Raw genomic sequence first — 25,686 nt, forward strand, 5'->3', positions numbered from 1 at the left:
TATTAACCTAGCTAACCCGATTTCTTTCCCAGATTAGATGTCATGACAGACCAGAAAGGATTTCCATTGTTTATTAATATACTTTATTAGCATAACTGAATGAAAATTAAGTGTCTGGTACATGACCTCTGATGGAACCATAGAAATTTACAGCATAGAAGAAGGCCATTCAACCCATCAGGTCTGCCCTGGTTCTTTAAAAAGTGTTTTTTATTTAGTTCTAATTAGCTGCCATTTTGTTTTCTCCCTCTCCCATAATCCTCAAAAATATTTTTAGATAAGATACAATTTTACATTGATATGCAAATCCAAGTACGATATGGACTTTGTGATTCATGTAACCCAGACTGGTTATGAAAATCACCAGTTCCATTGATTTAGCATTGGTTTCAAATTGAAATCAGTGATTTCGCCTTTAAGGAATATCCTATGAAGCACTTTGAGATGTCTCAACGGTGTCAAGTGCAAGTATTATTATTATTATTAATATTCTATAAATCAGAAGTAGTTGATTAATGAGATTCTAAAAACGGCTAATTATAAATCCTGAATGGTGCTCGAGTCTGGGAAATAAAAGATCAAATAGTTGCCATTTTTTCTGCAGACAGATTCAAGTTTATCTTTTTTTAAGATGTCGGAAACAGCTCAGATATTCACATCTAATCCCCTTTATGATCCCGTAAATGAGACCTCTTCGCCTCCCCCCCATATCACAGTGTTTGTGTAATCTTACGTTGCTGTGATCTGTAGGTGTTCTTATCAAGCAATGATAAAAGTAAATGCTGGACACATGGTCACTGGAGACGTGAAACTCCACCTGATCTTAGCTACAAGACCATTTTCTCTTAAAATGTAAGACTTCACAGTATTTTGGATATTCTAGAATTCATTCTTAATTAAGAATCAAAATAATAATAATCCTTGTGCCTTATTACATCAGTGAGACATCTCAAAATGCTTCACAGGATATACCGTAAGGTGAATTGACTGTATATTTTGTGGACAAAACGCTGGTTTCTTTTTAAGAAAGCTGAACACACCTTTCCAATGCAAGGATTCTGTGCAGACTTCTGCTGCCAACACAGCCGTCTAACCATCTGCTAGGGAGTCAACGAGAGGTCCAATTGGATTTTCTGCTCCTCCCTCAAGTCTGTGCTCTGTGCCACCCCCGCCTGAGATCAGTTAATCAGCACAGACTGCGGGAACAAACACAGGGTCTTCCCTGTCTGTACAGCTGAATAACTCACTCAATAAACACATTGAGCCCTCGGGGGAACCTCATCTTGTGCTTTAATTTGCAACAGTGGACATGTTGTTGAAGAGTGCCCCCAACTTTATTCAAATGGTTCTATCTGAACCTACTTACTGCTCTTACTGAGTCGATCAGCCATGGTGCCTTTGAATCTTGGATCATAGCATTTCAATGCCAGGTCACAAAGTCCCAATTTAATGCAACTTTAAAGTGTTCCATTATGTGACAATTATCACATGGCATTCTGTATTTTGCAGCCCACAGCTCATTATCAAGGCAATACAAGTAGCCGTTCTGTTGTACAGATGGCTGTGGAATGTCCTATGTAGCATGTGGACACGTGGCTCATCGATGTCCCAAACAGAGAACAAGTATGGTCAAGGCTCACTTGTAAAATTGCCGATGCGTTATATCAGCTTATCCACTATGCCACTGACAGGCAGGGCAACTGTACCACTTTAAAGTTAACACGAAAAGCAAATACCCAGATTTATTTTCTGCGTCATGCTATTGAAAGCACTGAAAAACTTTATTGTAGCCATTTGAAACCCACAGTAAACCTCTCTGCAGCTGTTAGGTGATGGAAAGCATGTGTGTATTACATAGGCACCAAAAGACTTGCAGTATTCAAAATGATTTAACAATAAAAGGCCTCCTCCAAAAGGTTGTCATTGAGAGGAGGAGACAAAGGAAAAGACTTCTCAATACATTTTCCTATTGTTCCTGCAATACGCCGTAGCTTAATAGACACCCACACTCACCCCATTTCAGTGCCCCCCGCCCCACCCCCGCTCTCTACCTTTCAAGATGATTCAAACTATGTTAACAAAACCAAGCTCATTTTAAATTCTTTCAGCCCGTTGAATGAGCAACTCAGTTTAATCAAATAATAATTGACACAGCCAGGGGGAATGAGGGGAGATTATTTTCCTCCTATCCGTAAGGAGTTTTCATGACTGGGTGCGGTTTACATTGGAGAAATCCCCTTAATAAATTACACTGTCAAAGTAGATAAATTTATCCACAATTCTGAATAATTGAGAGCTACGTTGTGGTCTGAATTTAGACGTTCCTTTAGTCTCGAAGATAAATTACCTGGATGTGCCCTGCTCACACTGACATTATTCTCAATGCCAAGTCTATGAATCCACGTCCACATTTGCCTGCCAGCAAGTGGCTTTTTCCATAAGCAAAAATTAAGCCGGAAAGCTGAATGCGTGACCCAGTTTCAATGCTATAGACATTATGAACATTGCTGGGGGAACACCCAGACACATCTGGACAATTCCCATTCAGTTGTTAAGGAATTTCCAAATTTCGATCACTTGTTAAACAGCATGGAGATAATAATAATCCTTGCGTTTGATATAGCGCTTTATCACGTCTTTGAGACATCTCAAAGCGCTTCACAGAATAAACTGTGAAGTGAATTGACTGTATATTTTGTGCACAAAACGCGGCAGCCAATTGCCCGCAGCAGTGTCCCATAAACAGTCATGGATTGAGTGACTACATTTTTGGGGGGGCTAACATGTGGTACTTTGGATCATTTAATGAACTGTTTTTGGCTGTCTCCGACCGCACCTCCCTCCCGAGGTAGCCAAAACCCTTAGCCATGCCTTCGTCACTTCCCACCTCGCCGTTTGCCCCAGATCCACTACCCACAAACTACAACTGATCCAGAACTCTGCCACCCACATTCTTACCCACACTAAGCTCCATACCCCCATCACACCAGTCCTCGCCAGGCTCCACTGGCTCGTTATCACAGATTGGATCAATTTCAAGATCCTCTCACTCGTCTACAAATCCCTTCATGCTTTGGCACCTCCCTTCCTTCTTGACCTGCTTTCTCCTCACTCCATTATCTACTGTCTCCACTCGACTAGAATATTTTCCCATTTGTGTATTTCTGTATTGCATCTATCACTTCCTAGTTAGGCACAGCATGTGCTATAGAGATGGAGAGAAAAGCTTTCTCTGCTCTGCCACAAGCATAATCCCCAATCTCCACCTAATACCACTGGGACATTTTCACACCAACTATTCTCATGCCCTCAAAATGCCAACTTTGTACCGACTTTTGGAGAGATGTGGGCTGAGAACAGACATGCATTGAGCCATTATTATGGACTAAATGTGAACCCACATCCTAGAGATGAACAGATTAATTTAGTGCACTCCAGTACCCAACAACATGTAGGGGCCTCACGAACAAGCAGAGAATGGTGACTTACCTCTACAAAGTGGCCAGCTATCCCAGCCTGACATGAACCATGCTCCTCACCGTATGTCTTCTTATATTCTGCACACAAAAAAAACAACCATTGGTTCATGAAGTTTTAGCAAGTCATTGAAGACAATTTGGAGGAGGGGGCTATGTGCTGCAATATTTATCACAACAACAACAAAGTTACATTTGTATAGAACCTTTCATGTTGGGAAGACGTCCCAAGGCGCTGGATAATCAGAGTTTTGGACCCGAGCTGGGGGCCGGGATTGGGGAGGGTGGAGGGCAGGTGGGGGAAGCACGGTGATGGAAAGCACAGTCGAAGAGGAAAGTCTTGAGATGGGTCTTGAAGGAGGCAAAGGAGGGGGCAAGGCGGAGGGACTGTGAGATGGAGTTCCAGAGGGTGAGAGTAGAATGGCAGAAGGCCAGCCCCCCCCGCCAATGATGGAGCGAGCAAGGCGGGGGACATGAAGCAGGCTGGAGCCCGCTGAGCGGAGGGAGCGAACAGAGTGGTAGGGGGTTAGGAGGTCACAGAGGTAGTGGGGAGCAAGACCATGGAGGGCTTTGAAGGTGAGGCAGGATTTTGAACTGTATCCTCTGTGTAATGGTAAGCCAGTGGAGTCGGGCGAGGATGGGGGTGATAGGGTCATGGAGCCTGGTGCGGGAGGGGACATGGGCTGCAGAGTTGTGGATGGTCTGCAGCCTATGGAGGGAGGAGTTGGGGACGCCGACAAGCAAGGAGTTTACATAGTCAAGTCTGGATGTTATGAATGCACGTATGAGAATTTCGGCAGCCTGCGGTGTGAGACAGTGGCGGAGCCGGGCGATGTTGCGGAGGTGGGGGAAAGCAGAGCAATCACATACGTAGTATCACAGCACATACTGCATATGTGATGAATATCACATCATATTTGTATTCCCACGTGTCTGGAACTCCTAGCCTGTATCTTGCTGCCTGCCCTCCTGACTTGAAAGGCACAACACAAATGTAATTTGCTGTTGTTGCCAAAAGTTTTGGCATTTCAAATGCCTGAAACCCAGATCAATTTGACAAATGGAAGAGCTACTTTAAACTCCTTTCCCAATGCACCTCTTACTGGTAATAGAAATATTAATGTTGGCTATTTTGAAGGAAACTGGCTGCAATGACAAAGTAGTAGACCTGGTATTTTGCCTGCTTAGCTTGGTGGAAACAGGAAAGTACTATGCATTTTAATTGAGTACTTTAATATGAAATACGTTTCAACTGGCCACTTAACCTAGCTTGTGTGGGAAACTGTAGTTTAGTTTCCATTCCTATATTTAGAGATTTTCTTTTTTCAGGCTGTACAGCAGACTATGGAACACATAATTTAACTCACCCTAAAACATAATAATAGTAACCATGTACATTACCAGTGCTAAATCCTGGAACATTTTCTGTTTCCTGTTTGGCTGTGACCACCCTGTCCCTTGGGTTTTGACTCCCAACTTAAGGACATATCAACACCTCCTAATCTCGTTGATGAGCCAGACCGGCTTGGTGAACAATTGCTGCGGATCTGACAGTTTTCCAGGCATCTCTCCTTGGAGACAGGCCATTTCCAGAGACACGCATCTTCTCCCCCCACCCTCAAACACGCACACACTCACATCCTCCCCCCCTGCCAGAAGACCTTTAGTCTTAAAATTATACTACATTTTCGTGTTTTGAAAGTGTTGCCAAACTAAACATAGTGGTACCAAGTCCTGATCGCATACGAACTGGGCTTTAATTCTGAACTGGTCAAATGATAGCCCGGACAGAGATCACATCAAATTTAATCTCTCACATCAGGAAAGAGCCAACAAAGCCCAGACAGGCGATTTTCCTCCAGTTGACAGATTACACATTATTCAATTTCCTGCCAAGCCCAGGCCAGCCATTGCTCCACAGGGAGAGCACGGACAACCTCATCTCAGTTAGGCACCTCCAGCAGTCATAATGGCTGAGTCGGAGGTCTGCAAACAGCTTCCTAGTTCATCTTCACAACAGAGGAAATAGTCTGCCGAGTGCATGCTCGGAAAGGGAAAGAAACAATTGACTGATGAATGGAAGCGATTATTTTTCTCTTTCTCCCTGCCCTCCCCCCAACCTCTCCCTGTTCTTCCTTTCCCACAAAATCTTTTCTCTTAGTCTGTTATACATAGTCCTGTAGCTCAGTGGTTAGAGCACTCGCTTTGCAAGCGAGAGACCTGAGTTCAATTCCAGGCAGAGGGCGAAACCTTGGGCAAGTTTCCTTACTCCACACGCCTAATAATAATCCCTCCAAAACCAAAAACAATAATAAATTGGTCATTTTCAATCTACGACTGTTTGTGGGACATTGCTGTGCGCAATTGGCTGCCGCGTTTGCCCACAAATATACAGTCAATTCACTTTACAGTGTGTTCTGTGAAGCGCTTTGGGACGTCCTCCCGACGTGAAAAGCGCTATATCAAATGCAAGGATTATTATTATAGGAAGAAACTGGTGGAGTTGTATCCATACCAATTACCATTAAACGTATGATACATTGTCAGGAGCTTACACCACTGCACCAAATATTCACGAACAAAAGCAGTCACCATGATAGCTTTGCTTTAAGTTCTGTTGTATCAAATCACTTATTTTGCAATGGCAAGATTTATTCATTTCCAATTAAAGATTGCCCTCTCTTTTTATACTGGGAAATTTGGGGGAACCTTGCGTGGGGAAGGGGGTTATGTACACGCAAGTTGTTGTTGTTGCTATAATTGCATATTGTTGCTGTAATGCTCTCCGAAATGAGGTAAGCACCTCTCTAGGGAAAGAGCACACATTCCACCCCAGACATAGGGTACGTAGCCGCTAGCAGAAAGCCAAGAACAATTTTATTCTGACCCCTCAACAGGCAATTCATTTCACATCCACCCAGTCTGTGAACATTGCAAACTAGACCCCGTTTTCTGCAGAACTTTCTCTGCAGCAAAACAGTTCAATCACAATCTAAGTCAGACCCCTGTGTATGTGGTTGAGCAACTGTGCAGGCAGACAATTCACATTATGAGGGGGGAGAGGGGAAGAAGAGTTAATCTATATTTTCTTCCCTTTATTTTTTTAGTCTTCTGACACCAGATGACTAAGAGGACAAGGTAACGGCCTGCTTCAGTACTGCTCTGGTACTGACCACCAGCTAGAAAGATTAGCTACCCATCAGCTACTCACTCAATTGGGTACAATTGACAACCTCTCTCTGACTCTCCACACTCTCCATCTTGTAAAGCCAAGGTGTACTTCAGCAAAGCTCATTCACTCCTTCCTTGCATCAAATTGACCCTCACCTTGATAACAGGGGAGCAGCTCTTTTGTATTCTGGTACAGATTGGGTGGGATGATGTAGCAGGCTCCATGAGGCAGGATATGTTCAGACTGATAGTGGATATTCTTCCAACGGTGTGCACACGCCTGAAATAAACACAAAGAAAGATCATCTGTTAATGAAATAAACATAGTTGGAAAAAAACAATGACAAATGGTGATGTCACTTAAAGCTCACAAGCAACAGTCAGGAGAATGTCAGGGATGATATTAGTTTAGATGGAATATTATTCAATGGATATTTTAGCAAATATCTATGCTCCAAAGCCAGCAGTAACTGTTTACACAGTGTGTTCAAACAACTGCATGAGGTTTGTGAATAAGTCTGTAATTCTTCCACAAGAACTGCTGCAAAAGTCTAACATAGTTATCAGTAAACAACAAACAGACAACTTTGCAGCCACCTGCCAATGTGATTCCCGAAAGCATGTGAACAATCTGCAGCAATCATTGAAAGGCTCCATTTCTTTCTCAGATGTGCTTTGTGCATCAATGACTTTTGACGTGATATTATTTATTTACACTTGAGTGAGTGCAAATACTATTATCACTGGACAGAGAAAATGTTCACCCCAGGGAATAGCTTTGCTTCAAATAGGCAGTGCCTCCACCTCCCAACTGCCCTCAAGTTCCTGTGCTCTTGACTCAATGGTTCCAATTGGGGGTGGCCTGTAGACTCCATGGCTCAAATCTAAATATCAGATAACAACAACAACAAGATTACATTTGTACAGCGCCTTTCACGTCGGGAGGACGTCCCAGGCACTGAAAGCAACTCAGCCTTTGCTGGGTCAAATCTGCCAATCCCAGTGAGGTGATGGGGGTGTGGGAAGGTGAAAGAAGGCTGATATCTAGTGGGGAATCTCAGTCTCACATTTTTTGACCACCTTGACTTTCATTGATGTTGTCTGTTCAGATAGACATGGATTCTTAATTTGGATACTGAGGGAGCCAATTAAACTCAGGGAAGGGAAAATGTTGGAGCAAAGGCGTTAAGAAAGACATCTGTGCCTTTCACACATTCATATAAAACCTCTAATAAAATATATTCACCCGACCAAAGCACGTAAGAGAACATATTAATAACATTATGGTTTGGTTCCATAAACTCAGACCCCCACGTTAAAACCAAACATGAGAAACTATGCACAGGAAGTGCTGCTGCTGTCATTCAGTTTTTACTGTGGGAAGTTGGCTATCGAGCGCCAGAAGTAATAGGTTTATACTAGAAGCTCCAGCACTATAAGCGGTTCAGTGCTAACTGAAGTAGGTGCCTATGACAAGGTCACTCTGTATCTGTTCCATGTAAGAGACAAAGGTCTTGATTATTTGCCATCTCCCCAACACCCCTTCCCCCCTCCTCCAAGGGGAGAAAAAAGGACTATTGCAGCCTGAAAATCTTCAGTCTAGCGCTGGACTGGATTTGTTAGGAACTATCAATCTGGACCACATTCTTCAAAGTATCTTTTGAAGTGCACAATTACAAGGCCTCCAGATAAGAACACAAGAGCTTTTAGGACATGAAAAGGACAAAAGGAGCTAACACGCATATCCCTTTCTGAGAGTTGGCTAACCCATATATGACCACATCCCTTAACCACTTGCTTTTCACAAATCTATTTCATGCCGCAGCAGTTAGTGTGATTTCCCTGTAACAGTAATCTATGTGCAAAAACAGACCCACATGACTTTCCTTCTTTGTTCAAGCAAGACACTTATACTTGAGGGTTAGTAGATAATGACGGTGCACTGACAGTGGCATTGTGAGAGTCCCGCGGAGGTGATTCGCTAATTATTAGTAAATGTCATATCCTTAGTAGGCGGGCTGATTCCGTTTGTTGGTAAATCCACCGACTCTGGTGGCTTGAGTTTATAATAGAATTTTTCCCATTATAAGGTCACACTTCCAAGGTCGAGAAACTTACTGGCCTGTCGAGAATCACAGACATTAACTGACCTTTGGGAGGTTCAGCTGCCACAAGCAGTTAATTGACAGATGAACTGAGAGCCATCTTTGTGTTGTAAGATACTACGTGCTTCCCTGCTGACAGGCCTGGCTTTCCAATTCCTAGTTGGAGAAGCTGCAGCCGGTTGCACTAAACTCTTGTTACTTTGATCAAAAGTCGTTCTCTCTGTTTGGACCTTGGTGCTTGTAATCTGACTTGGCCATCAGACTGTGATCACTCAGTAGATTTCCTTATCTTAGCTGCAAGTGCTGAGAGAGTGAAGTCAGACTGGGTTTGAAGAGACAGAGGGGGAGAGAGAGAGATGCACAGCAGTGGAACATGGAGAGTGTACATGTTCTTTTTAAAGTCCACACAGAACAGCGGGAAACTTTGGCTACATATTCTGTCAGGACATGATACTCTGTAATAGCAAACAAATCCGCTTGGTTTACATAGAAGAGAAAGCCAAATGAGTAAAGGCTGGAGCACTGATACCTCATGACCAGATTGCCGATGGTTTGAAGCCCAGTATGTGCTCAATTTCTTGATCTCAGCCAGGGTAGCAGTTGAGTTGCTACAATTTTCCCGTATATCGGTCATCTTTCCCCTCCCCAAACCTCCCTTGGTTACCACCCCCAACTTGGTTCCCATCCATCATTGTTGAGCCCTTTGAGTCGTCCTCTGACGTGGAAGGTGCAGTATTGGTGAAAGCAGTAATGCATTGTCCACTGGCATCGTGCCCGCCCCTTTAAAAACGACCGTCATCACTCCTATCCTTAAAAAAAAACCCTCCCTGGACCCATCCCTGCTCTCAAACTACCGCCCCATCTCCAACTTTCCTTTCTTAGGTCCTGCAATGAGTCATTGTTTCCCAGCTTCGCTCCTTCCTCTCCCGCCACTCCCTTCCCAAACCCTTCCAATCGGGTTTTCGTGTCGGCCACAGCACAGAAACAGCTTTGGTCAAAGTGACAAATGACATTTTGTCCATCTACGACCAGGGCTCCCTCTGCTCCATGTCCTCCTTGACTTCTCTGCTGCCTTAGATAATGTTGCCCACTCTATCCTCCTCCACTTCCTCTCCTCTCACCTCAACCTTCATGGTTCTGTCCTTCCACTGGCTTCCCATCACACAGAGGATAAAGTTCAAGATCCTGGTCCTCACCTTCAAAGCCCTCCATGGTCTTGCTCCCCCCTACCTCTGCAACCTCCTAACCCCCTACCATCCTGCACCCTCTGTTTCACATCCATCGCCTCGCCCGTCCCACCATTGGCGGGCAGGCCTTCTGGCATTCTGCCCAACCCGCAGTCCCTTGGTCTTGCCCTCTCCCTTGCCTCCTTCAAGACCCATCTCAAGACTTTCCTCTTCGACCGTGCTTTCAATCACCCCGCTTCTCCCCCTGCCTCCATAATCCTGACCCCCAGCTCTAGTCCAAAACTCTTGACTGACCAGGGTCTTGAGACGTCCTCCCGACATGAACAGTGCTATACAATTGTAATTTTGTTGTTGTTGTTGTTCAACGTTTCAGGTCCTACCTCTCACACCATCTCCACTTCATTTTCACAAATGGCTTTTCCTCTAGCCGCCACACCGTTTCGTGCAGCGTTCCTCAGGGCTCTGTCCTTGGTCCCCTCCTCTTCAATATCTATATGCTCCCTCTTGGTGACATCATCCGCAAACATGGGATCAACTTCCACATGCGGATGTCACCCAACTCTATCTCTCTGCATCCACCCTCGACTCCAGGACCCCTGCTGTCTTGACAGAATGTCTGTTAGACATCAAGTCCTGGATGAGAGCTAACTTTCTGCAGCTGAACATCAACAAGACTGAGATCCTCCTGATTGACTCCTGTCAGCGCCTCCACACCTCAGGCATTGACAGCTTCACCATCCACAGATGCACACTCTACCTCACCGAACCAGTCTGGAACCTCGATGTCTTGTTTGACCCACAACTATCCTTTCTACCCCACATCCGTGCCATGATCCACTCTGCCTTCCTCCACCTCCGCAACATTGCCTGGCTCCACCACTGTCTCACACCGCAGGCTGCCGAAACCCTCATACACGCATTTATAACTTCCAGGTTCGACTACGAAAAACCTCCTACTGGTCGGCCTCCCCAACTCCTCCCATGTCCTCTCCCGCACCAGGCTGCACGACCCTATCACCCTGATCCTCATCCGACTCCACTGGCTTCCCATCACACAGAGGATACAGTTCAAGATCCTGATCCTCACTTTTGGACACAGTATGGACACTATGGGCTGAAATGTCTCTTGTGCTGCAAACACTCTGATAAGATACCAATGTTTAGATAAGGTACCAGATGCCTGACCTACACTCAGTTAGCTGATCTCCAGCTGAGTCGACACCAGGGGACATTGTAGTTGGCCTCTTGGGAAAATCAACCAGGGTAACTAGTCTGAATGATTGCCTGTGTCCCCTGCTGTAAAGTGTGTCTGTCAATGTCGGATAAGATTGGGAGTGGGCTTGACTATAATTTTCACTGCAAATAGCCCGACAACACTGCGGATACTGCACAGATCAGTGCAGGTCCCAAACATAACTACTGAGAGCCATGTATGCTATTCCCAGACTTAAAGAGAGGAACTAAATGAGTGGCTGAGTAGACTGAGCTATGTTCCTTATTTCTTAAAAAAGATGTTAAGGGGTGATTTGATTAAGGTAATTAAAATAATGAATTTACAGGTAAGATAGTACATAACACTTTCTTTTAGTAGAGGAGTCCATTTCAAGGCCATGGAATCAGATCCAAGACAGTTATAACTGAGGTCAGGGAGCATTTCCTCACCCAGAGGGTTGTAAAGGTGTGGAGTGCTCTGCCCCAGAAAGCTGTAGAGGTGAAATTAATAGGGATTCTTTAAAAAGAGATGGACAGATACTGGGTGGTAACAACAACAACAACCTGGATTTATATAGCGCCCTCCATGCCGGACAGCGTCTCAGAGCGCTTCACAGTACAGATCCCGGGGCCGAACCAGAGGGAGGGGGAGGAAGGTGACCAAAGGCGTGATCAAAAAGAAAGGTCTTCAGTCGAGACTGAAAGTGGGAAGAGACGAAGGGAGAGGAAGGGAGTTCTAGAGCCTTGGGGCGGTGAGAATGCGGGTGGCAGAGTTTTGGATGACCTGGATATTGTGAATGGTAGTGGAGGGGAGACCGGCGAGGAGGGCATTTGAATAGTCTAGCCAAGAGGTGACAAAGGCATGGACCAGGGTTTCAGCGACTTTTGGAGTGAGATATTGGTGGAGACGGGCGATGCATCGGAGGTGGAAGAAGCGGTGCTGGTGAGGGACTGGATGTGAGGGAGGAAGGATAATTGGGGGTCAAACCTGACGTCTAGATTGCATATGGGTTCGGAGAGTTTTAGGGGGAGGTCAGGTAGGTGGAGGAGGTGAGAACCGTGTCATTTTAGACCTTGACGGGAACCAAAGAGTATGGGTTCCGTCTTGTCAACGTTCAGTTGAAGGAAATTTGCGCTCATCCAGCTCCTGAGATCTGACAGGCAGGCTGACAGAACATCAGGGGACTGGGGGTCACAAAGTGAGGTGGAAAAATAGAATTGGGTGTCGTCTGCATATATGTGGAAATGTACCCCATGTCTGAGGATAACATCCCCAAGAGGGAGCACATAGATCAGAAAGGAGGGAGCCAAGGATGGATCCTTGGGGCACCCCACAGGTAACCGGGTGAGAGCGGGAGGAAAAGCCGTTTGTGCAGATGTACTGCTGGGGGTTCGTGAGATAGGACTCAACTGATCCAGAGGGGATGGACTGGTTGATAACATCATCCAGTAGTGTGCAGGGGAGGGGGAGCTGGGTGACCATCAAGTTGGTGGGGAGGGAGTCGAGGCAGCAGGTGGTGGGTTTCATTGAGGTGATGGTGGGTGAGAGGGAGGAGGGAGAGATGGGGAGGAAGGAATGTAGGTTGGGGGTCGTGGTAGGAGCTGATGATGGGAAGGGTGAGGGGGATGGAGAGAGGGTGGTGGTGGGTGACAAGATGCAGGAGGCTGCCTGGCGGATGTTGTGTATTTTGGATGAAAAGAAGTCCATGACCTCCTCGCACTTGGCATTGGATGTGATAGGGGAATGGGGAAAATGCAGGACATTGGGATTAAAAAATCTGCCAAAATCTAATAAACTGGTGGAACAGGCTGGATGGACTGACACAAGAAATCATAAGACCCAAATTAGGGGGATGTACTTTGTGTTAAAGACAAGTTTTAAGGAAAATTTTAACATCCATTTTGTACTATTTGGGCTGTGTGAAGTGCTTTGAGATGGCCTTACGACGTGAAAGACACTGTAGAAAATTAAACTGTTCTTAACAATAAAGGAATGGAATGTATTTAGAAATAAGATGACTTTGACCTCCAATGCTCAGACCGCCAGGTTTCAGTTTCCTAAGTATTATGGTTGGTTGTAATGGAGGTTAGTGCTGTGGGTGGGATGACGCACATCCCTGAGGTACAAAGAACTGAGCAGCAGCTCCTCCAGAGTCAAGAAATTACTACTCCAAAATAGCAACAACTTCCTTCCATCACACTCGCCTTCATCACAATGCTGGTCAGCCACATTGGTTTCAAAATGTTTGAGAAAGGAGTACATTAGATTGTGTGATACATATATCTAAGATAATTGGCAAAACAACCAGAGGGGAAATGAGAAGACATCTTTTTACCCAGAGAGTTGTTTCGGTCTGGAATGCACTGCCTGAAAAGGTGGTGGAAGCAGATTCAATAATAGCTTTCAAAAGGGAATTGGATAGGTATTTAAAAAGGAAAAATTTGCAGGACTACAAGGTAAGAGCGGGGAAGTAGGACTAGTTGGTAGGTCTTTCAAGGAGCTGGCACAGGCACGCTGGGCCGAATAGACCTCCTTCTGTGCTGTAATTTCCTATGATTCTCTGATACCCTAGAACGTCACTCAAATGACTTCTGGGTGAGAAATAATCCCTCACACATAGTGCCCTGGTTACACAGGGTGTGTGTGGTACATGAAGGGATCCAGCCTCATCAGAGGTACACTGAGCTGGCTGTGGATTTGAGATCGACAAGCATGCTTCCCTCGAGCAAAGGCACACAATCACTATAAATATCACCTCTGCTCAGAGCTCCCTCCAGACAATCCTCCAGTCTGTTTGCACCAACCCTCTTGGTTACATCTTCAGAAAGGTATGGGTGGCCCGAGCAAAACAACACTTAAAATGTCTGTTCACCCACTCTAGAGACCTGATGCCAAAACCTGACTCCTTTCATCAGATCCCATGTGTCAATTTACAAGGCCAGATAGGAAAGACCACCAGGAAACATGAGCCTAATCATTCTTCATATTCTCTTTTTGTCCACCGTCTACTCTTTTGAAACATGGATATTAATAACCTTCGGTCCACATTACTGAGCTGTCATCAATCAAGTAGCCATGATTTTACGGTAATAACTTAAACAAACCATGTGCGCTGGGTAGCAGGTAGCTGTGTTATGCTATACCCCAGGGATTTTCCTTTACTTTCTATCACCGCAGAATATCAAAAGCACGATTTGTGCCGTGTTTAGGAATGGGACACGCATTTTGTTGTCGCTTTAGCATTATTTGCCTTCTATTATACTGAGATTTTAAATTTCCATTGATGTACAGACCTGTTCCATTCAGGCTCTTCTCCAAGACCAAACATTGGTGCAAAGATTGTGGGGGGAAAGGGGGCAAAACCACGGGCACTTAGAGTATTTCTGATGCTTATTCGTTATTTGGTGTCTCGTTTATTGTAAAGTGGGGGTTCTTCTGTTGACAGAATCCCCGAATCCACAGCTCAGTGCACATCTGTAGCAGCTGGATTGCTTAATACATTGAAGAACAGCACTTCATCCTCCTTTTAGGCACCTTACAGCCCTCTGGCCTCAACATTGATTTCAACTACTTCAGACTCTAACCACAGCTCCCATCTTCTCTCAGCCTTGCTCCCACACCCCCATCTCTTCTATAACCATTAACATATTCTCTGGTTCTTAGACATATCTGTTCTGTCTATAATCTCCCACTATTGCCTTTTGTTTTGCACCATCAACACCTCTAATCTCATCATTTTCTGTCCTCCATCTAAAAATGTTTCCTTTGTCTTTCTTTCCCTGCCCCCTTCCCTGCTTATCCTTATAATCTGCTCCCTTCCAACACACCCCAATTCTAACGAAAGGTCATAGATCTGAAACGTTAACTCATTTTGCTTTCTCCATGGATGCTGCCTGACCTGCTGTGTGTTCCCAGTGACTTTGGTGTTTATACCTTTTGCTTAAGACGTCTTTGTCTTGTCTCCCATCTGTGATCAGCCTGTCAGTGGCTAATTGACATTTTATTCCACGGCACTTTGTTTTGCTTCCTCAGTTTCCAGATCAACAGAAACAACCCTAACAGACTCATTCCTTTGATCCTAGGTTATTTTCATTTGTATGTGTGTGAGCGTGTGAAAACGTGAAAAAGCTTTTACTGACAGCGTCACACAGCGATGATGCCCCTTTAAATTTCTGGAGGGGTGCACATGGAGAAGGGGATGGTTACTTGGGAAAGAGTCCAGACAATACCAATGCTCCCCCAGCATTGCAACGCAGTGTCAGCTTAAACTATTAGCTCAAAGTCCTAACGTGGGTCTTGAACCCTCAACCTTCTGACTCACAGCCGAGGGTGCTACTGATTGAGCCAGGCTGACACATGGCAGCTGCAGCCAGTGTATGGCATTTCTGGTACAGCGTAGATCCATAGTTACACCTGCATTTCTAACAAGACATGCACTATACCAGGGAACATTCTAACAGGGTAAAATTGTGTCATTCGCTGAGATGACTGTGAAGTACAAACAATATGATGCATAAAGAAGTTTGAATTGACTGTATATTTTGTGGGCAAAACGCGGCCGTCAATTGTGCCCAGCAGTGTCCCACGAACAGTCGTGGATTGAGTGACCAAATTATTATTAATATGTTTTTTTGAAGGAATTATTATCCCCGAAAAGTGATCCGCCAATCGACTCACAACTGGATTCCTACTTCCTGCTAGGTAAGCATAGGGATGCGAAGTAAGTAAATTTACCCAACGTTTTGCCCTGCCCAAAGTTCCAGTGCAACACACATTTTCATTGCCATGACCAAGCAAAAAGCACTAAATTACATTATACACCTTATAATCCTTAACATCAACTAAACCCAGAGTTTAGTAAAGAGTACACTACGTACACAGTAATCCAATAGGACAAGAAAAATCCTCTTCAGGAAATGGTCTTATTTCTAGCATTCGTCTGATTTGATTAATAAAAACAGCCTCCCCACCCCACCCAATACTCTCAATTGATTCAAGAACAACATTGTTACATGTATCCAGCAAGTGAGTTCAATCCTAAGGGGGGAGAATGTGGATAGATTTTTATATTAACAACCCAGTCTTCTGACTCTGCAGCTAGACACTAAATCACATTAAAGGGGACTAACTTCAGTAACAGATGATTCCAACCAAATATACAAAGTGACTTGTATATCAGTGCTCTGAGAAACTACCCCATGTGAAAGGTGCTATATATAAATGGAGAAACCTATATAAAAGTTGTTGCTGATAATACTAAACACACAATGTGAGGAAGAACACGTAAGCAAGACAAACACAAATGCCTCTCCTCCCAAAACCATCCCCCACCCACACACACAAAAGAATTTTTTTTAACACATTCTCATAAAGTCGGGTCCCACTAAGAATATCACTGACAGTATCAAAACAGTACCAGCTCTGCGATCTCGCCACAGAGAAACAGTAATTGCACTTGAGAGGTTCCAGCACAACCTACATTTTCACTGAAATTACCAAGCAAACAGTCCCATTTGACATTATACACTGAAAATAAAATACAAAATGACATTTGTATATTACCTTTCATGTTCGGAGGACAACCCAAGGCGCTGGGATGTCCTCCCAGGACATCCTCCATTTATATTAAAATCTAACATAAATCAGCACATTGAGGACACTTTCTTTTCCTGACCAAGGCAAACTAGTTGAAGTGTTTGCAGACCCAGAAATCTCCAAATATTTACATTTCTGTGAAGGCCCTGGCCACACTGCCCACTGTAAACAAAAAATAACCGCCAATTGATTGCCCAAACCATTGCAGCTCAAAGTGCAGGGTTTCAGAGAAAGAGCATGTCAGAGTGAAGTGAAAGCATTAAGGATGTGGCATTCTCTCAGCCTGTCAAGAGTTTGTGTGTAAGCGGTGTGCACACAGCCATGGTAATAATAACTAATGCGGTCATTGCTTCAGTCGCTGTAACCTAATCCTCGTCCTATGTCTCGAGTACGTCACATGAACCACTGAAAGCCCCAGCACATCAGATTGCAGTATCTTTTTCAGTGCAATTTGGCCTGTGGGACAAACAGTCCACACGACCTGTATCACAACAACAACAACTTGCATCTGTGTAGCGCCCTTCACTCCATCGTGTCACAGAGCCATAAAAGGCAGTTTAAGAGGTTACAGTGAGAGCACATTGTGCCATCATTTCCTGTTCGTGACAGACCTACAGATAATGTACAACACCTCTAAGTGACACATGCACCTGAATCCCATTCAGTTTCCTCTTTTTATTCCCTTGTTCCATTGCGTCATGGGGGGGAGGAGTGAGGGGAAAGAGAGGGGTCACTGACCCACAATGGGTGTCTCTCACTCACCCCTAATGTCAGGCAAGTTTCCTTACTCAACACACATACGCACGCTTCTGCTTACCCACCAGCATGTAGGAACCCAGTTGTTAGTCGATTGGCAGATAACTTTCTGGGAGTAATTGAATTGCATTGAATCACGGGAAATGACACCCTGACCCGTCAACGTACTCACACTTACTCACACTCTGCATTGAATCATCTAAAACGTAGCCGTGATCCGTCACTACCTGCACACTTACCAGTTGCAGTGACAAAGTACCATATTCACACTTAGCGGCTGCATTGAATTACCCATGACTGTGTAGATTATCGATTAAATCATATTTTATACAGTTTGCCTGCAACTCACACTTTATGTAAGTCATATTAAATTTTATGGTCCTGGCTTTTGAGTTTTATTGTATATCCGATGGTTACAGTAAGGCACAGGGTTACAATAATTGTTTGAAGTCTGGAATCATTTCAAGCACTAAAAGATATTGCCTTACCAGGATACTGCCGCTGCCTCCTTGCTGTCGGGACAGACTCACACCCATCCACTCATTGTCCCTGTCCTCCTTACACGTTTTACCACAAGACTTTTCTCGTTGATTACCTGAGAATTTCAGACAAAAGATCCGTCACTCAAAGCATTTCAAGGCAAATAAACAACAAGGATCATCTTCTGCAGCCCAAAAAGGATTCCTAGAAATATAAAAGTGTGCAGAACATTGTACTACAACTCATTCCAAACACAGTGGGATGTGTTTGGAATGCAGCTCTGCATTGCATATCATTCGATTTTATGAAGCTTACAAATAAACACCATCAAATGTTAAGAATCTAGAGAAACAGGACACTCAGTCCATCAAGCCTATTCTGTCATTTTGTTAGATCGTGGCATGCCTTTTTAGTTCCATATCCCTGTCTTTTTGGAGTCCTTCAGCTGTAGCGGAGTTCTTCTTTTCCTTATCTATATGCTCCCTCTGGGCAATGTCATCCGCAGACACGGGGTAAACTTCTACATGTACTCAGGTGACACACAAATCTACTTTGCCTTCTCCAGTGCCAACTCCAGGTCCCCTGATGTTCTATCAGCTTGTCTGGCAGACATCAAGACCTGGATGAGTGTCCTGCAGCTGAATATGGACAAGACAGAAGCCATACTCCTTGGCTCCCGTCAACGTCTTCACTACTGTGGATCTGAACTCCTCAATCTCCCTGCGACTCCCTCAGACTCACCAAACCAGTGCACAATCAAGGCGTCCAGTTCGACCCCCAGCTATCCTCCCTCCCCCACATGCGGTCCCTGAGCAGGACCGCCTTCCTCCACCTCTGCCACATTGCCCACCTCTGACCGTACCTTACTCCAAATGCAGCCGTCACCTCCCGCTTGGATTACTCAAACTCACTCCCGGTCGGTCTCCCCAGCTCCACTAGTCATAAAGATCAAGTTCATTCAGAACTCTGCTGCTCACATACTGACCGGGACCAAACTCCGTACCCACATCTCACCAGTTCTGGTCAGGCTCCACTGGCTCCCCATCACCAAACGGATCAAATTCAAGATCCTCACGCTCGTGTTCAAATCCATTCACTCCCCGGCACCTCCCTAGCTTTCCGACCTCCTCACTCCTCAATCTGGTCGACTGGCGCCAGCCTCCAGTTTGTCCCTCGCACCCTGCGCTCCACCGTCGGAGGTCATGCTTTCAGCCACCACGCCCCCAAACTCTGGAACACTCTCCCTCAATCCCTCCGCCTTGCCTCCTCTCTCCCCACTTTCAAGTCCCGCTTGAAAACTTTTCTCTTCAACTGTGCTTATGGCCACCTCCCCTTCCCCCCGACTTGGAGTCAGGCTCTGCCACTGTTAAGCGCTCTGAGACGTTACCCTGCGTGGAGGGCACTATATAAGTGCAAGTTGTTGTTGTTGTTAGCTGTTAGAGCACTCGCCTCGCACGCAAAAGGGCCTGGGTTTGATTCCCGGACAGGGCGAAAACTTAGGCAAGTATCCTCACTACTCACGCCTCTGTTTACCGAGTGTTAAGTACGAACCTGATTGGCGGATCACTTTTCCAGGGGTAATAATGCATTAAAAAATATATAATAGATAAATAATAATAATTTGGTCTCTCAATCCACGTCTGTTTGTGGGACACTGCTGTGCGTAATTGGCTGCTGCGTTTCACCTAAAAAATATACAGTCAATTCACTTTACAGTATATTTTGTGAAGCGCTTTGAGACGTCTCAAAAACTTGATAAGGCGCTACATCAAATGCAAGGATTAATATTAAATCTTCCAAGGTCAATATTTGATTTATGCATTTTGGTTTGTTGGGCCAGTGTACCTCACTGTGAAATACAACAATAATAATTCTTGCATTTGATATAGTGCCTTATCAGCTCATTGAGCATTCCCAAAGTGCTTAACAGAATATACTGTAAAGTGAATTGACTTTACAGTATATTCTGTAAATCTGATTTTGTGAGTGAAATGCAGCAGCCAATTGCACACCGCAGTGTCCCACAAACAGTAGTGGATTGAGTGAACAAATTATTTTTTTGAGGGATTATCACCCGATCTGCCAATCCCCTAATAACCAGGTTTCTACTCACTGCTAGGTAAACAGAGGCGTGTGGAGTTAGGAAATTTAACCAAGGTTCACCGTGCACGGGAATCAAACATGGCTCCTCTCGCTTGCGAGGCGAGTGCTCTAATTCTGCATAGAGTCATTCTGTTTGTTTGAATACAACTTGCACTTATTGAAGATTGAAATCAGTGGAGATGTACAGAAATAGGAAGCTCCCTCCAGCCCATTTCTTCTGCAGCCACATCCCAACCTTATTATCTAATCCATTCGATCTCCAGGAGCAAAGCTCAACCCTTTCTTCCCTCCCTCCTTCCACAAGCATTTCTCACCATTCCCCAGCAGCACAGAAGTCGGGGAGCATTTGATTATTTGTGTCACTACATTATGCCCCTCAGCTCACTCGCTCACAGTGAAATTTGACTATCCATGGTCAACATGGAGTCTCTCCGGGAGCATTTTAATCTGTGACATAGCACTACTTGACACAGCCGCGTGTGCTTTTAAACCAGTTGATGCAGACCATTTCAGGATATCTGAAAGCCAGTGTGAATGGATTTATTGTTCAGTGAAGAATCGTCAACAGTAAAGTTCACTAATCCCTAGAGGAACTTCCAGCTGCGAGGAGGTGCTTGTTTTGGTATCTGAAAATAGCTTTCCTTCAGAGTAACAACAGATGAATACAGAGCAACGTGCTACCTAACATTGGTTACTATGGATCCAATAACCCTTGCAATTTTCTATAGCGGCTATAACGTAAAAATGTCTTGAGTCATTTCCCAGACATTTGCTAAATGTAGTCGCTGTATTTTGAAAAAAAACATAGCAGCCAATTTGAGCGCAGAAAAATTCCAAAACAGGCATGAAGTGAATGATCATTTTTATCCGGGGGATTGTTGGTCAGGACAGGACCCAGGAGAACTCACAGGAGAAAGAGTATCACAGGATTCTTAACATTCATTTGAACAGGCAGCTGGGACCTAGGTTTAACATCTCATCCAAAGGACAGCACCTCTGACAACGCACCATCTCTCAGCCCTGCACTGGGGTGTCAGCCAACATGTGAGCTTGCAGCTTCCAATTCCATTCGAAACACACGATTGTCAAATTAACCACACTTAGTGAACCAAGCCAAATGGTGTTTTGCGTCACTGCTATGTCCTCTCAAACTGAACACAGATTACAGCTAGGTCACAGGGTAAAGAGGTCAATAGCCTCATTAAAATTACATTTGTGGTTTTCAAAGAGCTGGGTGAATATTTTAATTTCAAACAAAGTTAACTTGATCACAATAATTGAATAAGATGTCACTAAGACATTTAAGGGAGTCAGTCGCTTTGCTTGACTTTTAGAATTGCCCTCAAAGCTTTGATCTACAGTCTGGTCTGCAACATCTGGAAATTAGTGCTGTGTAATAAATACTCGTGCAGAAATTCCATCAGGGTCCAGATTTATCCTATTTATTGAAGCAATTTAGAGATTGAGAATTTGGCAATTTGTTGCATTCAGTCTTACCTTTGATACCGGCCTTCTTTTTCTCAAAACTTTGCTGCCTGTATCCTCACCCACACCAAACCCGGATCGATTTCACGATCCTCTCACTTTGTGTACAAATCACTTCATGCCCTGGCAGCTCCCTGGCAACTCCCAACCTCTCTGACTTCCTCATACCCCATTCCACTACCCACTGCCTTTGTTAAAGACCAGGGGACATGAAGCAGACTTATATCATAGAATCATAGAATTATACAGCACAGAAAGAGACCATTCGGCCCATTGTGTCCGTGCTGGCTTTCTGAAAACAGCTATCCAATTCAATCCCTCTCTCCCGCTCTCTCCCCATATTCCTGCAAACTTATTCTGCCCAAATAATTATCTACTTCTCTCTTAAAAGTTGTTATCAAATCGGCTTCCACCGCCCTTTCAGGCAATGCATTCCAGATCCCAATAACTTGCTGCGTGAAAAATTTCTCCTGATCTGTTTTAAATCAGTGTCCTCAGGTTACCGACCCACCCACCAGTGGAAATAGTTCCTCCTTGTTCATCCTATCGAAACCCCTCATAATTTTGAAAACTTCTATTAAGTCTCCTCTTAACCTTCTCTGCTCCAAGGAGAATAATCCCAGCTTCTCCAGCCTCTCCTGATAACTGAAGTCCCTCATTCCTGGTACCATTCTGGTAAATCTCCTTTGCACCCTCTCCAATGCCTTGACATCCTTCCTAAAGTGTGGTGCCCAGAACTGAACACAGTCTCTCGCTGAGGCCTAACCAGTGTTTGATAAAGGTTCATCATAACTTCCTGACTTTTGTATTCTATGCCCCTATTTATAAAGCCTAGTATCCCGTATGCTTTTTTAACAGCTTTATCTACCAGTCATGTCACCTTCAAAGATTTACTTATATGAACCCCAGGTCTCTGTTTTCCTTCAGCCCCTTTAAGATTGTACCTTATATTTCCATACCATCTAGCTTATATTTAGCAATGATCCCGCACACAACACCGCCCCATCTCCCCGCCCTGGCAAACAGCACTGCCCCCCCCGCAAACACCACTGCCCCCCCCACAAACACCACTGCCCCCCCCACAAACAGCACCGCCCCGCAAACAGCACTGCCCCCCCCGCAAACAGCACTGCCCCCCCGCAAACAGCACTGCCCCCCACGCAAACAGCACTGCCCCCCCCGCAAACAGCACTGCCCCCACGCAAACAGCACTGCCCCCCACGCAAACAGCACTGCCCCCCACGCAAACAGCACTGCCCCCCCGCAAACAGCACTGCCCCCCCCACGCAAACAGCACCCCCCCACGCAAACAGCACTGCCCCCCACGCAAACACCACTGCCCCCCCGCAAATACCACTGCCCCCCCGCAAACACCACTGCCCCCCCCCACAAACAGCACTGCCCCCCCCACAATCAGCACTGCCCCCCCGCAAACAGCACTGCCCCCCCGCAAACAGCACTGCCCCCCCCCGCAAACAGCACTGCCCCCCCCGCAAACAGCACTGCCCCCCCCGCAAACAGCACTGCCCCCCTTGCAAACAGCACTGCCCCCCCCGCAAACAGCACTGCCCCCCACGCAAACAGCACTGCCCCCCCCGCAAACACCACTGCCCCCACCCAAACAGCACTGCCCCCACGCAAACAACACTGCCCCCCCCAAACAGCACTGCCCCCCCCCCACAAACAGCACCCCCCACAAACAGCACTGCCCCCCCCGCAAACAGCACTGCCCCCCCGCAAACAGCACTGCCCCCCCCGCAAACAGCACTGCCCCCCCCACAAACAGCACCGCCCCACAATCAGCACTGCCCCCCGCAAACAGCACAGCCCCCCCACAAACAGTACTGCCCCCGCAAACAGCACTGCTCCCCGCAAACAGCACTGCCCCTGTAAACACGATGTACACGCTGTACAGCAACAACAAGAAGAAGCCTTTTGTATAGCGCCTATCACGTCGGGAGGACGTCCCAAGGCACTGGACAGAGTACAGCATTTCAGACCCGAGCTGGGTTCGGGGTGGGGGAAGGGAGGAGAGGGAACGTTGTACAACAACAACATGCACTTTTTGAGCACCCTCCAAGTCGGGCAGCTTGTCAGAACGCTTAACAGCTCTGGTAGCTGTAACAACTAGCAGATCTGCTGCCCTGATAATTGAATTGATTATTATTTTTCAAGACGCTGCCACACCCCCCCCCCACCCAACCCCTGCTCTGAGAAAACAATTTTGAGTCACATGCAAAAAGGGACTTTCTACTCTGAACAGGCATAACTACACAACATACAGGGAAAGTTTTACCATCTAAAGATAGAACAAGTTAGGTGTTCTGTATCATTCAAGCACTTTGAGAGGTCTTCCCGATGTGGAAGATGCTATATAAATGTAGCCTGTATTATATCTAGCGTTTCGAGATGCAATCCCGTGCGAAGTGTCATATAAATGCAAGCTGGTCTTGTAGTATTGTATGAGGCAGTATAACTAGGTAATTATGTCCTTTACTATATTAACACTGATGTCTGAAGCACAGCCGGATGACAAGAACAGTTTATATAATTCTGTTTGTGATTCTATGCACTAAAATTACACATGAATACTTTTTAATTCCAACAGAGAAAATGTGCAGAGCCAGTGAGTGAGAGGACTTGTTGGAGGGCTCTCTGCAGGTGGCGGATGTAAATTTACCTTGTACTCTTACTCCTCCCCACCAATTCCTTACATTTCTGTATCTGCAAACTCCCTTCACTATTACTACTCTGTGTAAATTAGCCCTGTCAGTCTTTATTTCTGCTGAATCAATTTGAATAGTGTTTCATTTTAAAAAGGAAGAGAAAAACTACAACACACTGAAAACACAAGTGAATAGGGATCTGCAGGAGTCATTACAAAGCACAACTGCCCTTGTATAGTAAAGATGAGGGCTTCCTATTCTATTACTGGAATTACCCAGTAGATTTCAGTTCTGATGAGGTGGGGGTGGGGTGATGTGGAGATTTCTCTGCCAGAATTTCCAGCCAAGTATAATTACAAAACCAGCACCAGATTTACTGATATATTTTGAAATTGCCGGTAAATGTCGATCCCAGGAATTCTTTGAATCACGCTGGCAGTGGATACGGAGTAAGCTATCTTCTGCTAATGGGATTCAAACAAATAGAGTCAAAGTCGATCTCCCTGGTTAGTGGGGATGGTGAGGCCATTCAGCGCGATGTTGGCCTGTGCTGGGAGAGTCAGGAGTCAGGAGTTTGCGGGCCATGGGAATTTTTAAAATTTTTCGTTTTAAAGCCAGGTCCGGCCAGGTTCAAATTCTAGATCCCAGTCTGGAAAAATCCCAGTTTGTGCGGTAAAACGTGGGATTATTGTATCTTTCTCAAACAACTCCTGGGTAGGGAGCAGAGCAGCAAACAGTGTCCTGGCCTACAATCCTTCTGATAAAATTGGTCATTCATTTTGTTCGCCTATAAAATACACTTGTTTGCAAAATCCTGTGACGTGCTCTAAAATGTCCCGATGATGTAATAAGGCTCTATATGAAATGCAAGGATTATTATTTCTTTCTAAGAAATCAGGAGTTATGCAAGTAGGGACTCCTTCTGGTCACAGAACTACATCACATCAACCCATGGGAACTCTGCTCCCACCCGACCTGCTTCAAGGGAATAGCTTCCACTGACCAAATGGAATCCTTAGGAAATTAGACTCTTCTATGTGATTAGCAAATGTGATTGATTTAAATCTGTACAGTATAATAGATGACAACACAATGTGATGATAATTATGTGTGATACACATGCAGAGAACAAGGATTCACAAATAACGTTAGCAGCACTCTCCTTCAAACTTATGCTGTGGCTTTGAGTTCATAGTCTACTCTAAGATGACCCTCCGATGAGGTGCTCAATGAAGGGAATTGTATTGTCAGACGTGCTGTTCTTCAGATGAAATGTTACACTTGGGTCCTGTCTGCCGGTTCAGACTGGATGTTATTCTGGCTGGGAGACGTTATTCAAAATGAGAAGTGAGTTTATCCTGGTCAAATAAAAATTGATCATTCAATTCATAGCTGTTAGAAGGCATTGATGTACGCAAATTAACTACTGTGCTTACCTGTACAATCACA

The 25,686-nt window shown here is 45.1% G+C and overlaps 1 protein-coding gene across 1 annotated transcript in view; it reads right to left on the reverse strand.

Annotated features, from left to right (window-relative positions):
* The window catches only part of itga9 (integrin, alpha 9), a 204,051-nt gene that overhangs the window by 175,144 nt on the left and 3,221 nt on the right, over positions 1-25,686 (reverse strand). The window contains exons 3-5 of the mRNA XM_007904045.2: positions 17,992-18,098; positions 6,804-6,927; positions 3,490-3,557 (exon numbers count right to left, since the gene is read on the reverse strand). Of these exons, the coding sequence (XP_007902236.1) occupies positions 3,490-3,557; positions 6,804-6,927; positions 17,992-18,098 (299 nt within the window). The remainder of the gene's footprint in view (positions 1-3,489; positions 3,558-6,803; positions 6,928-17,991; positions 18,099-25,686) is intronic.

Source organism: Callorhinchus milii, unplaced genomic scaffold (assembly GCF_018977255.1).
Source record: "Callorhinchus milii isolate IMCB2004 unplaced genomic scaffold, IMCB_Cmil_1.0 Scaffold2, whole genome shotgun sequence".
NCBI lineage: Eukaryota > Metazoa > Chordata > Chondrichthyes > Chimaeriformes > Callorhinchidae > Callorhinchus > Callorhinchus milii.